The following is a 14,182-nucleotide window of genomic DNA, read 5'->3' as shown; positions in this document are numbered from 1 at the left end:
CCCACACATCACCCCCTCCACACACATACACACACCACAAAACAAATAAAATACACTAAAAACACTACTTAAAAAATAAATGCTACCTTTGCAATATGTATTTAGCAGCCATTTAGAGCAGGTTTGCTGGACGAAGGAAAAGTGCTTCCTTGGTGCAAAGATGGCAAAAATCAGGGATGCCAGAGCGGAGGGGCGTGGTCTCCCGGAACCCAAGAGCCACGTTCCCGGAAGTTTCCGGCCACCAGCGGACACATCCTGCGGATGGACGGTCCGTCAACAGCTGGTGGCCCCTGGGTGACGCGTAGGCCCGGGAGCGTCGACCATGGACGACCACGGCCTGGAGGAGTTCCGCCGGCGCTGGCAGGAGGAGTTGGCGCAGGCACAGGCCCAGAGGCGACGGCGGCGGCTGGAGGCCGGGGAGCGGCGGGCGCGGAGGCCCGAGGCGGGGGCTCGTGGTGAGCAGGCCTCGGGGTACCTGGCTCTGGCACAGGGTCTACTGGAGGGCGCGGGCCGACCCCCGGCGCCCAGGCCCGGCCGGACCGACAGGAGGGATGCGACCAGCCGCTCTCGCTCACCCCCTGACCGCGACGCCGCGGAGCCGGACGAGCCGCTGGTGGACCAGCTCATCCGCGACTTGGTGAGTGGCGGGGACAAGATTTCCCCTGTGACCCTCCCCACGGAAGTGGGGACGCAGTCCCGGCTGGGACTCTGTACAACCAGGGCGCCCCTGGAAGCATTGGTTCTCCGCTGGGAGTTTTGCCTGCGGATATTTTGGGTTGTTGACAGTAGGTGTGTGCGTGTTCTTGGGCTTGCAAGAGAATTGTTCGGAACATCAATGCTTAGAACAGAGTCCCCAAAAGAGATTCTACCTATAAAGTGACTACGTGTGAGTTTGAGAAATCCTGCCCTAGAAACGTCCTTAAAATTGTAAGAAAGGTTGACTTTGGAGGTCCAGAAAAAGCATAGGATGGACTTAATGTCTACCTTTCTCTGTGTAATTTGATTTTCCTAAGTGTTACTAAAAACAAAAACAAAAACAAACCTTTAAACTAGAAGAAACAACAGGACGAGGAAATAAGTTAATATCCTTAGGAGGTTCTTAGCCTTTGGGGAATCAGGAAGCTTTTACTCCAGCGTCCTTGGCCACATAGGGAGAATCAAATCAAGACCCCCCTGACAGGTGTCCATAGCTCCCAGATTAAGAGTTAAGCAACCAGAAGGCTTTAATGGCTTCATTCAAACCAGGTTAAAAGAAAATTTCCTCAGCGTTCAGGCAGAGAATACTTTTCTGTAAGTGAAGGTTGTTTGGAGCAATAATGGGGTAGTGCTGGAGAGATGGCTCAGTAGTTAAGAGTGCAGCCTGCTCTTCTGGAGTTGGGTTCCTAGTGTCAGGTGGCTCCCAACCTCCTGTAACTCCAGTTCCAGGACATCTAATGTCTCTGGCTTCCAGGGGCACTTGCATACATGGTTACAACTCTCCACGAAGACACATACATATACACATAAATTTTTCAAAAATGGGTGGATTTTATGCAATGGACAGTTTTATTTAAATAACACCAATAGTTTCTTTTTTGAGCTTCAAGTCCATCCCCTTTAAACCAAGTGTCCTGTCTTGTGCTTGCCTTGATTCTAAAATGGCCATAACTATAACCTGAGGTAGATACCTACTTCTTTTACAAATGAAGGGACTCAAAAGCCGCATTTTCTGCAGTTTGCCCAGGATTACCCAGCTGATGGGGATTGAGTTTGGGTTCCCGTGTTTTAGTTTCACCAGGTGAAGTTTGAGTTGGCCTCCTTTTGAGACCTTGATGATTTGTAGGTTTCCGGGTTCTCTCAGACCTGCTAAATCAGCAACCCAGAGAAGGAGGTCCACATCTGATATTTGAGAATTTGTGGAGGTTGAGATAGTCTCAGCTGTGTAGCCACTGCTGGATCTTGTTCTGGCTAGTTTTATGTCAACTTGATACAAGCTAGAGTTACTGGAGAGAAAGGAGCCTCAATTAAGAAAATGCCTCTGTAGGATCAGGCTGTAGGCAAACCTGAAGGGCATTTTTTTAGTGATTGATGGGGGAGGGCCCAGCTCATTAGCATGGGAACACTCTTGCTGGTGGTCTTGGCTTCTATAAGAAAGCAGGCTGAGCAAGCCAGTAATCAGGACCCCTCTATGGCCTTAGCATCAGCTCCTGCCACCAGGTTCCTGTCCTGACATCCTGCAGTGATGGACTATGATGTGGAAGTGTAAACCAAATAAACCCTTTTCATTCCCAACTTGCTTTGAGTCATGGTGTTTATCACATAATAGAATCCTGACTAAGATAGGCCCTAGATCCCATACTCAAGACTTTCCAGGCCTCACACTCAAGCAACATCCCCAAAACAGAAATAAAGTGCCCTAAAATGGAAGGGGTCTATCCAGGGGCAAGATCCAGAACATAGTAGAGTCTTACATTTCATAATGAAGTTGGCAAAAGCCGGACCTTTGTCCTGTCCCTGGGCTCCACTGCCCTCTCAGAAGCACGTTATTAGGTACTGTTAAGGTCTCTTTTGAGCAGCAGCCAACACTCCAGTCGGTGACACCTGTACCACAAAGAGGCAGTAAGTCATGTGCTTAGGTAACTGGAGTTACAGGAGGTTGAGCCACCTGATGGGTGCTAGGCATTATTGAACTTGGGTCTTCTAGAAGACCAAACTTTGCTCTTGGGGGAAAAAAAGTTTTATTTATTATGTATACGTGCCTACGTGTATCCCTGCATACCAGAAGAGGGCACCAGATCTCATTACAGATGGTTGTGAGCCATCATGTGGTTGTTGGGAATTGAACTCGGGACCTCTGGAAGAGCAGTCAGTGCTCTTAACCGCTAAGCCCTCTCTCCAGCACTAGACTCTGCTCTTCATCGTCAGGGTATTACCTGTGTCTCAGCCCCCCCCCCCCCCCTGTGTGTGTGTGTGTGTGTGTGTGTGTTGTGTGTGTGTGAGAGAGAGAGAGAGAGAGAGAGAGAGAGAGAGAGAGAGAGAGAGAGAGAGAGAAAGCCTGCAGATGTCTATGTGTTCAGCCTTAATGTGAAGATCAAGGACAGCACCAGATGTTGACCCTCAGGCACCTCCACATTTTATATGAGACTGGATCTTGTTGGCCTGGAACTTTGTCATATAAGCCAAGCTAGCTGACCCTAGAACTTCCAGGGAGCTGTCTGTTTCTTCTCTCTTCTCACCTTCTCTGGGATCACAGGCATATGTCCTCACACTTGCAGGGCAAATACTTTATTGACTGAGCCGTTGTCCCCACCCCTGGCCTTGAGCTTTTGGCCTTCCCACCTCCACCTCCTGAGTGTTGCTTGCTAGCCAATGGTTCAGAGACAGTGTCTTCATTGTTCCTGACAACTCTCTCCCACAGCCGTCTTCAACCTGTCCTGGTAGCTGAGTAGGAGGAAGTTAGCATGGCTTTTAAGCAACAGTAAACTCATCCTGTATCTTCAGTCTAAGAAATGAGAGGAGTATTTATTTAAAAGCCTCAGATGCCCGTGGCAGGGAGTGTGAACCCCACAGTGCACGGGAGTCACAGGGCAACTGAGCAGATGTTGGGTCCCAAAAAGTTCTGCTAACTGGGACCAAGTATTCAAATATATGAACCTATGGGGGACATTCAAGCCACCACACAGGGTGTCACTATGAAGACCAGGCTAGCTTCTCACTCAGAAATCCTCCTGCCAGTTCTGGGACCAAAGATATGAGAAGAAATGTTTTGGTTGGTTGTCTGTCTGGTTTTTTTTTATCTGGTACGTGTTAGGGTTGTGCTTTTGTCAATGGATTTGTCTTCCGTGAAAATTGTCTTTTGACATTGTGTTGGTCACACTTTGAAATGTACAGATGTTACTGCACAGCTTGATGTCTTCTCTAGAATGCTTGTGGCCACTGTTGTGTTTTTGGTGCCATCTCCACTGTATTTTCACTAGTGTGAGGGCAACAAAGAGAGGTTGCCTTCCAGTGGTACAGTTGCATTAGAGTGTCTTTGGTTGGACATGGGCCAGAACCTTTGACGGACAAGCACAGCTGAAGTGAAACTGTGATGTGCCTTTTGTGATGTCTTGCCTTCTTATGTGAGGCTTTTAATAGCAGCACTTAGCCATCTTGCTTATGGGAGTGGCTTGTAAATACCTACACTGGCAGTTGGCAGTTTTGGGTGGACCAGTGCAAGGGATGGCATACCCTGGTTAGGATTCCAGGGGCAGTAGATACGGTCTTTCACGCCCCTCTCCTTGGGGACAGAGGTGACATTTCAGTTATGCTTATGTAAGCTGCTTTAGTACAGGCTTGTGACTGGTCACATTTTATCATGTGTATCACATCTGACTGACAAAGACACAGATGCCCAACTCAAACTGGCCTAAAAACATCCACTGGGATCTTTCAATCTGTGTAACAATTCCAGGAGGTGCTGCTGGCCGGGACCTCTCCCATCTGTCCTACTTGTCTGCTGGCTTTCTCCACAGTAGGCTGTCCCTTCTTGAGAGGACAGCTACAGCAGCTGCAGCTGTATGTTCTTCCAGTGTAGTTGTACTGGGAGAACACAGCATGTGTTCTGTTGGACGCAGCTGAAGCCGTGTTCTCATTGGTCCAGACTGGGTCACCTTGAGCCAATTACTGATTGAGATTTGTCCAGATTTGTATCCAGTGCCCACTGTTGTTCACCTGATAGGTCTGTAATCACTGCAGAGCTAGGGCAGAGGACTCGGCTGTGCCCAGAGTAGACTCTGCCTAGGCCTCAGAGGCTTCATGATTGGTGGAATGGCGTTGGTTCAGGCAGGCCATGCCTGATAGGGCTCTGGATCTGCCCCATTTCAGATTCAGACCTTGCTGCTAGCTAGTTGCTTCCCTCCTGGTGTGCTGAACTCATTGTAAACAGAGCTGGAGTATCTCCCCTGCCTCCCCTGTCCTCTACCTTCCTGTTAAGGCTCAGTTTAATTCCATCTGCTATGCTAACTCTCTTTGATCCCCTCCAGCCCAAATTTCTTCTTGCTTCTAATTAAAATGTTATCAGTGCCATTCATTAAAAAAAAAAAAAACAATGACGTAGCAGACCGCTATGTGGGTGCCTTTGTCCATGATCTGTGTGTGTATTTATTAAAACAAGTGTGAATGTCTTTACTGGAAGGTTCTGTTCCTTGAAGCTGTGTGGGCTTTGTCTGTCCATCCATCCATCCATCCATCCATCCATCCATCCATCCATCCACCGTGTATCCATCTGTGTATCCCCTTCTCAGTCAACACTGTTCATTAAGTGGCGCATTAACATCACACACCATTCTAAGTACTGAGGACAATATCAGTGAGCAAGACAAAGCCTTCCCCATTTGGGGGCAGACACTTGCCAGGTAAACAAGTGCTCTGGGGAGAAGAAAACCCAGGCAGAGTGTAGAATGTCTGAGGAGAGGGGCTCAGTCTTACCCAGCCATGCCCTATAAGACTTTCTGGAAGGTTGAGCAGCTGCAGAGGAACAGGGGAGGGGCTAGACAGAGAGTCTGTGGTGCTAGTGGCTTCCTGGTTCTGAGTGGTCACATGGGTCATACTCTGCACCTAGTTTAATGCTTGCAAATCTTTTCTTTTTAAAAAATGATATGTGTGTGTGTGTGTGTGTGTGTGTGTGTGTGTGTGTGTGTGTGTGTATGCCAGCTTGTGCATGGTACCCACAGAGGCATCAGATTCCCTGGAGCTGGAATTGTAGGAGGTTGTGAGCCATCTGACATGTGTACTGGAATTGAACTCGGGTTCTCTGCAAGAGCAGTGGCTGCTCTTAACCACTGAGCCATCTTCTCTCTAGTCCCTCACTTCCTTCCCTTCCTTGCCTTCCTTCCCTCCCTCCCTCCCTCTCTCCCTTCCTCCCTCTCTCCCTCCCTTCCTCCTTCCCTTCCTTCCTTTCTTTTTTGAGACCAGTGTAGTTGAAATTTTCTTTGGGCTGCCAACCAGCTCCCAAATAAAGACACAGATACTTATTATTAATTATGACTGCTGGGTATTAGCTTAAGCTTACCCCACTAGCTCTTCTAACTTAGTTTAATCTGTTTCTATTAATCTATGTTTTTGCCTTAAGGCTTTTACCTTTCTTTCATTTTTATGTCCTACTTTACTGTTTCCTCTGTGTCTGACTATCTGGCCCCTGGCGTTTCCCTGGTACCCCCCCCCCCAATTAAAAATTCCTTCTTCCTACTCTTCTCAAGTAGAAGTTCCACCTATACCTTCTCTCTTGCTATTGGCTGTTCAGCTTTTTTATTAGACTATTCAGATGCCATAGGCAGGCAAGGTAAAACAGCAACACATCTTTACATAGTTGAACAAATGTAACACATCCTTGCATAGTTAAACAAATATTCAGCAACAGACCTGTTCTCTCTGTGCATCCCTGGCTGCTCTACAATTCTTAAAATCCTTTTGACTTAGGAACCCTAAATCAAAACACTTGTTTTCACTCCAAGCTCCACAGATTCTGTAGTGGATCCTGACACTCAGATTGTGCTTTGGTGTGTCTGCTGCGCCTTTTGACCAAACATTCCAGCCCTTCCTGAGCCAAGCTGAGCTCTCTTCCTGAGAGCACCTCTTCTGCCCTCTGTCCTGCCTGGTCCCAAGTCTCCCATCCCAGCTTAGGTGCACATGAGCTTTGTAAGCAGAGGTTGGCCAGTTTGCTGCATAGACTTCCTTCACTCCCACACCCAGCCTCTGGGGAGTCCCCAAGTTCATAGCTGTCTTTTCTACCTCCCTTCTTTGCTGGAGTCCTCAGGGAAATCACCAGCAGGTGATGAATGGACTGTATCTCACAGTTTTGAAACCAGTTCTAAATAACTAAATCTCAGTGTCTTTACCAGGCGAGGCATGTGAGAGGCAGCTCTCTGGTTAGCTTCTGTAGGTGGCTACATTGTCTGTGCAGGCAGCCTGGATCTTTATTAAATAATGCTGGGCTCAGGGTTAGGTTCGATTGAAGAGATAAATTGGCTCTTTGTGGACTGCTTGGGAACTTAACCTCTCTTTATAGCATTATTTTTCTTTTAAGAGAAAGGATTCCTAAGTTCTAAATAGCTGACTTATTAATGAGCCCTGTTATACCTTGGGGGACTATCTCCTGTATTTATTCTATTTTATATGTGATGACTTACCTCCATAAAAGATTTAGGTCCTTCAGTGTAGAGGCCATTTCTCATACATTTGCTAATAGCACCTCCCCTCCCCCAGCACTGAGCATGGCCCTGAATTCAGGCAGTGTTTTGCACATAAATTATGTTAAAGCTCGATGATGTGCCTTCTCTACAGTTATCTAGGACCCTGAGAAGGAATCCATGGTGTGCATTGGCATTCCTGTTTGTGTTTCAGAACAGAATTATTGGTGCCTATTTGGAGAGCGTTTGAGACTTTCCCCCATCAAACACCTTGTTTTCTCAAGCCACAAGTGAGACTGGATGCCGTCCATTCCTGTGGTGGGACTGTGTGGTATGTGGGTTGAGATAAGCCCAGCAGACAGCAGGCCTCTCCATCCCAGGGTCAGTAGAAGCCTCCTGAAGATCTGTTTAAACACCACTCTGAGTGGCAGTCACCGCACAGATAAGTGTTGGAAATGCATCCCAGAGTCAGTTTTCTTCCCTCTGCACTGATTTGGCTCTTAGTAATTACCCCTTCTTCTCCTAAACAAGGGAAGGCAGATTGAATTTCTGACACGACGGCACAAAGACCATCCATTTATGGAGTCAGGCTTATAGAAGCACATGGGGGACAAATCAACGTCTCGGGGGACAGATCTCTTCACAGTATCTTTCGGTGTTTTTGGAGTGAGTCCAGTAGACTTTGGGAAAATCCAGTTTTCACTGACCTTATCGTAACACAGCCCCTTTGTGCATTTCCTCCCTTGACTGAGAGGAAGAGTCTGGAGTCTGAGCTTGGCGAGCTCAGCTGATGTTCTTACAGTGCTCCTTTAACATCCCTGTGCTGCTGCTGCTTCAGAACATTCATGTTGTCTGTTTTATCATGGGGGCGTCCTGGTGCGGCTCCTAACTGTTGGGTTGGCTGTGTGCTCCAGGAGTCTAGGTGGCAGCCGGACAGCAGTAGTGTCTGTGCATTCACTGTGCACTGTGGGAGAAATGGCTGCATGTCATCACAGGTGACCTCTGCAGCCACCACCATGGGAGGAATGGCTGCATGTCATCACAGATGACCTCTGCAGCCGCCACCATGGGAGGAATGGCTGCATGTCATCACAGGAGACCTCTGCAGCCACCACCATGGGAGGAATGGCTGCATGTCATCACAGGTGACCTCTGCAGCCGCCACCATGGGAGGAATGGCTGCATGTCATCACAGGTGACCTCTGCAGCAGCCACCATGGGAGGAGTGGCTGCATGTCATCACAGGAGACCTCTGCAGCAGCCACCATGGGAGGAGTGGCTGCATGTCATCACAGGAGACCTCTGCAGCAGCCACCATGGGAAGAGTGGCTGCATGTCATCACAGATGACCTCTGCAGCAGCCACCATGGGAAGAGTGGCTGCATGTCATCACAGGAGACCTCTGCAGCAGCCATGAGCTTGGAATGGTTGCTGGGCTACTGCTTGGGTGAGGGTATGGCTTCAGGTCTGGCTTAGGTCTACACAGTGCTGACCAAGCTCATGATGCAGTCTCTGGTGAGGTGTTTCCCAAGTGGTGAGCTGCTACTAACACAACAAGCTGACGTTTCTGGGCCAGGCACTTACCCTCTTGCCTCAGGTTGGAGGGTAGAATAACACCTCATCTTTACCTCCATGCTCCTGTACAACTCAGTGGACATCCGAAGGAGATTTCTACACTGGCCTCTCTGCAGTTGTGCACTTAGAACCCTTGGGGATGCTTGTACTCAGCATAGGGCCACATGCCCCCCCCCCCTGGTTGTTTGGGAGAAGGCTGGATTTAATGGAGTCATCTCTGAGGTGTAGACTCACATGTGGTTTAGTGGGCTGGTCAGTCAGAGGTCAGAATTGAGGCCGGACGCCTTTGTGCTCAATGTAGACTACTCTCTGGAGGGGATGGTGCTTTGGTGAGGAACTCCTCTGGCCAAAGGCAGCATCTAGGAGGGCTCAGCTGTGAACCAGTGGCAGGCAGCCTTCTCTTTCATCTGGGGAATCTGAATGACCCACTGCTCCATCACTGCAGACCACAGATGAACATTTAGGGTGTGGTCTCCTGACCGTGGCCCTGCATGTGCTGTAGCTGCTGGCACTCCTTTGGTGACTGACCTCCTTGTTCCTCCTTCCATTCCCTAACTAGTGGTGGGAACAGGAAGCTCAGCCACATGGAAGTCAGGGAGGGGACTTAGACTGGCTTGAATTGACTGTTGATTGGCATTTTGGAGTTTAGAGGTACTCCTAAGAATGGTGATTTAAAAGAAAAGGTTGGCTCTTCATGCTGTTTGTTCCTACAGTTTATCCTTGAAACAGAGGCCATTCTCCAGATCTTACTGACATCCCAGCACAATGTCTCACTGACCCTCTCAGCACTGGTGGTCATTACAGCCTGCTGGGTTTCATCTTTGCTGCCCAGGCACCAGCAAAGCCTTCCTGAGTTGTTAGATGACCTTTAGAGTTGGTGATGCTGTTCTTTGTGTTGTGTGTTTGGATCCTCCACTGTTTGGAGGTAGCCTCACTATGTAGTCCTCTTGTTAATGCTGGTAATGCCTTGGCTTCTAGGGAGACAAGGTACAGGGCAGCGAGTCACCAACAGGCAAGCTAAGAGTGACTTGGATGGAAGGTCGGTAGCATGAGAAAATGCAAAGAGCTGGTGGGTCCTCCAGGAAAGTAGCACTCAGCCTCTGCCTACCTAGCAGCAGTGCTTGCATTGTCTTCTCTGGGAAATCTCTTGGTGGGTTCCTCGGGCAGACACCCTGAGTGTGTTAGGCAGGAATCCGAGGTGCTTTTGGCTGATCATGTGGGATCATGGTGCCTCTATGTTGTACTCCTCCCAAACTGAGTCTTGGGTCAGGGAGGACAGTGGGAGGCAGGGTTGTGCTTTCATGGAGGGTCTGTCTTCCATGCTGAACTGGGAAACAGGACAAGAAAATAGGCTTTTGATTGGAGCCTGTGACTTCTGCCCAGAGTAAAAGCAAAGGTAGTGTCTCATGTTCATCTCAAGGCCAGTTTACAGGAATCCATGGCTCATGGAGCTCTTCACCCTGGCTCACCCTGTCTCACCTAGCCTCACCTATTGCTCTGCTTGTGTGAGCATAAAGGGACCTTTTTCTCTTGTCTTTACCATGTGGGCAAAGTTGGTCCTCTCTGCTTCTGCAGACAAAATAATGCAGAAGAAAAGGCAGGCAGTCATCGGGGTTGTCATTGTGAATGAACCCCTCACCTTGCACGCGCCTGCCATGTCCGGGACCAGTAGTGACTCCTGCAGAGGGTTGGAGTCTCTGGTTGTGTCTGGTTGGCAGTAGTGCTCTTCAGTGATGAGTGTCATTGTAGGCAAGGACCTTGGCTGACTTCAGTCCCAATGACATTCCTTATTTTCTTAGGCAGAGACCATTGCCTTCCAATTATCCTTGCAGATGTTTTCCTGTTTTCCTGTGTGGCCAGCATCCTTCCACTGACTGAACATTCTGTCCCTCCTCTGCCCACAGAGACCAGTCAGTGCCCTTTCCCCAGAGAGCCTTTTTGGCCAGTGTGCTTAGCCTTGCTGTTTTTGCAGTCAAACACTGTGTTTCCTCCTAGGCTCCAGACTCTCTTTCAGTCCTGAGACTCCTAGAAGAATAGTGACAGAATTCTTGAACATTCTTTAGCCTCAGTCTTGGAAGAGTCTGATTGGTGCTCATGCTCCGTAATGCAGTGGAGGCTCTTCTGGAGTGGCCACCACCTGGTGTGGAAATTGTAGTGAGTGGTGGGGTGGGGTGGAAATTGTAGTGAGTGGTGGGGTGGGGTGGAAATTGTAGCAACTTGCTTTCAGCCAGTAAGGCAGTGATGTTAGCCAGAGCTTATTAAACATGAATTTCCCAAGTTTAGGCTGTTGGGACAAGGGGCCCACTCTGCGGCTGAGAAGCTCGACCATAGCCCTGGCTGGCAGTTGGACCAGTGGACCTGGTCATTTCAACATGGCCTTTCCCATTCTCCCTTGGATTCCTTTGTGTGCTGGGATCCACATGACCTTATCTTTCAGCCTAAGTCGTTACCTCATCTCCGATTGCTTACCCCAGGACAGGCTAGCTCTTGTTGCTGTGAGTTAATAAATGACACTGGAGAACCACTTTGTTTGTGCTGGCTCGCTCAGGTTAACCAACAGAGCCCCTAGAGCATTAGGAAACCCCAAGGAGAGCTGGGCCTGGCTCCAGCACAGTGGCCTCCTCCCTGCTCTATACCCATGAAAACATGTTGGTGACCTGGTCAGCACTTCTCCAGCTGGGGCCACCACACCCGTGTGTTGGGGAAGCTTGCTTGATCTTGGGGAATGGTGGCCTCCCCAGCCCAGGCGGGCTTTCTTGGGCACCTGCTGCCTCATCTTCCCTTAGAATTCTGTCTGGAGGTTTCTGGCACAGAAGGAGGGTAAATGTGGGGGCCAGAGACCTCATTACTTTAAGTTCTCCCTGAAACGGCCCCACTCTGGTCACCTGCAACAGTGTCCAGTGATCGAAAGGCCTGGTAGTGCAAGCCACTCTCAGCCTCACCCTCAACCTCTTCCGTCTTTCTCCACAGAATGAGATGGAAGAGGTGCCCTTCTTCGACGTGCAGCTGCCTTATGAACTGGCAATCAATATATTTCAGTATCTGAACAGAAGAGAACTGGGTCGGTGTGCTCAGGTAAGTGTTTGCTGACACATGTCTAAGGGTCCCCAACTCTGACCAAGTGTGGGGAGCCCCCAGGAACATTGATTCTGCAGAATCACACAGTTGACAGAACTGATGGGTTATATAGAGCTTTTTTGAAGAAAGGCTACCTTGAACGTACAGGGTCTTGTTCCACATCCCCTCTCGATGCTTATCCTCTGGTGACTGTCTTCTGCACCAGGCTGAATTATGACTGGAATGCTGGGCTCTGCCTGCAGCGAACTAGCTTGTGTTAATACATCACACATGTTAGTGCAAAGATGTAGCCCTTAAATCACGCTAGTCATTAGAGCGGCAGCCGAGGGTCAGTCCAGGGACAGATTGGTGAAGTCATGTTTTAGACACATAGTCTAAATTACCCTTTAAATAGCAGAATCACGCTCCTGAGGTGAGTGAGAAGGGAGACACATTGAGGGGCTTGCACAGGAGCATTGCCAGTGGCATGCCGACTCTGGTGCACATGCCTGTGGAGCAGAACGGTGGCCAGGCCTTGGTTGCATGTAAATGTGGTCAGCATGACCATTATGAAAGTCAGAAGTCATGTCATCACTCCAATGTCCCTGGTCACAGTAAAATCTGCACAAGTCAGCTGGGGCAGCCCCTGGTATTGGGCCTTCTTAGGAAGTATCTGCTTCATCGGTTACTTGGAGCTGTTGAGCACCTTTGGTATTCAATCACAGCAGTGCTGAGTGAGTGCCTTTGGTATGTGATCACAGCAGTGCTGAGCACCTTTGGTATTCGATTGCAGCAGCGTTGCTTAAGCAGAGATGCGGCATGTCTATAGGAAATGATGAGATCGGTGAAATATTGAAGCACACTCTGAAACACGTGCCAAAGTGTAAACAGTACTCAGGGCTGTCAGTTGCATGAAGAGTACCTATGTTATCATCCCTATCCCCCCACTCTGGGAAATTTGGTTTATTGTTTTCTAGCTCACACCTTGGCTCTGATCCCAGGAATGGAGGAGAGGGCAGAGTTACATCAGCTTCATGCCAGGGTGGAGTCTTGGAACCTCTGTAGCCAGCTCTGCCCTGCACAGTCGGCACTATTACTTTCGTGGGAGTGGGCTGCTGTTGAAGGAACACTGCTTTCACATTAGTTTCTGCTCTCCCATTTTGTGGAGAGCCATGTGGCCTTCAAGTATGCTGCCCATTAGGGCATGATAGAGTTAGGTGGGGATGGGGGTCCCCTGTGGTACAGTGGGGCTGCACTCAGGAGAGATTAGCTATGCTGGGTGATTATCCTGCAGGTGTGAACATTGTAATTTGCAGCATGCTAGTCTAGTTCTCACTAGAACTCTTCCCTGTATGTTCAGTTGGGGTGTATGTGTGTGTGTGTGAGAGAGGGGGGGGAAGAGAAGGGAGGGAGGGAGAGAGAGAGAGAGAGAGAGAGAGAGAGAGAGAGAGAGAGAGAGAGAGAGACCTATTTTTGAGAATACACTTAAGTATGGAAACTATTCTTTTTTTTTTTCCCGAGGTAGGGATTCTCTTTGTAGCTTTGGAGTCTATCCTGGCACTCACTCTGTAGACCAGGCTGGCCTCGAACTCACAGAGATCCGCCTGCCTCTGCCTCCTGAGTGCTGGAATTAAAGGTGTGTGCCACCACCACCCTGTGTATGGAAACTGTTCTTAAGCAGATCCCTTCAGTGCACAGTGATAGAGTTGGCTGCGATGGGAAGGCTGGGCTTTCAGAGTCTTTACATGAAGACAACAATGGATGGCCTGCAGTCAGTAGGATTGGCTTGATTTCTGTTGTCGTTAAAATAAACTACAAAGTAATAAATATAAGCAGTGTTTCATTTGCTCTTGTGGTGTGTTTGTTTTTGCAGTAGGGAGAAAGTCTTTCTGCTGAATGGGGTCCTGCTGCTTTATGGGCCCCCTCTGCTCTCTCTCTGTCTCCTGCTCTCTTTCTCTCTTATTAGCTAGGTATGTTGGGAAGTGGGGCCAGTTGTGGGGAATTGGCATCCTGAGCTAGTTTTGTGTTCTTAGAGAAACCTGTTGCTTAGGTCTTTATGCCAAGCTGCTCTCTGACTGGCAGCAAGGAAGCCTGACTAAGGAAGCCTCAGAGATAATCATTTGCCACCACTCTACTGAAGCTTCATGCCTTCAGCCACGAAGTGCTTCCCCTCAGCTGGTACCCTATGTACTAATGTGCCCTCCACCCTTGCCAGCAGCTAACCTCTGGGCACTGTGTGCAGATTGTGTGACTCTGCTGAGAGGGCTTCATTCAGCATGCCATGAAAACGCCAGGACTTTTAGGAAGCACAATATAAATCTGACAGCACTAACATTTTGCTGTTTATGATTTTGTGTCCATCCTTTCCATGCCCACAGACTCCTAGCATTTTAAAGGGTAAT

The 14,182-nt window shown here is 49.0% G+C and overlaps 1 protein-coding gene across 1 annotated transcript in view; it reads left to right on the top strand.

The window, feature by feature from the left end:
• The first annotated feature begins 244 nt into the window (after positions 1–244).
• Positions 245–14,182, top strand: part of Fbxw8 (F-box and WD repeat domain containing 8) — a 99,491-nt gene continuing 85,553 nt past the window's right edge. The window contains exons 1-2 of the mRNA XM_027414177.2: positions 245–637; positions 11,694–11,798. Coding sequence (XP_027269978.1) covers positions 323–637; positions 11,694–11,798 — 420 coding nt within the window. The 5' untranslated portion in view covers positions 245–322. The remainder of the gene's footprint in view (positions 638–11,693; positions 11,799–14,182) is intronic.

This window comes from Cricetulus griseus, chromosome 4 (assembly GCF_003668045.3).
Source record: "Cricetulus griseus strain 17A/GY chromosome 4, alternate assembly CriGri-PICRH-1.0, whole genome shotgun sequence".
In the NCBI taxonomy this organism is placed as follows: Eukaryota; Metazoa; Chordata; class Mammalia; order Rodentia; family Cricetidae; genus Cricetulus; species Cricetulus griseus.
The sequence above is the reverse complement of the archived record's forward strand: the minus strand, read 5'-3'. Positions and strand labels throughout refer to the sequence as shown.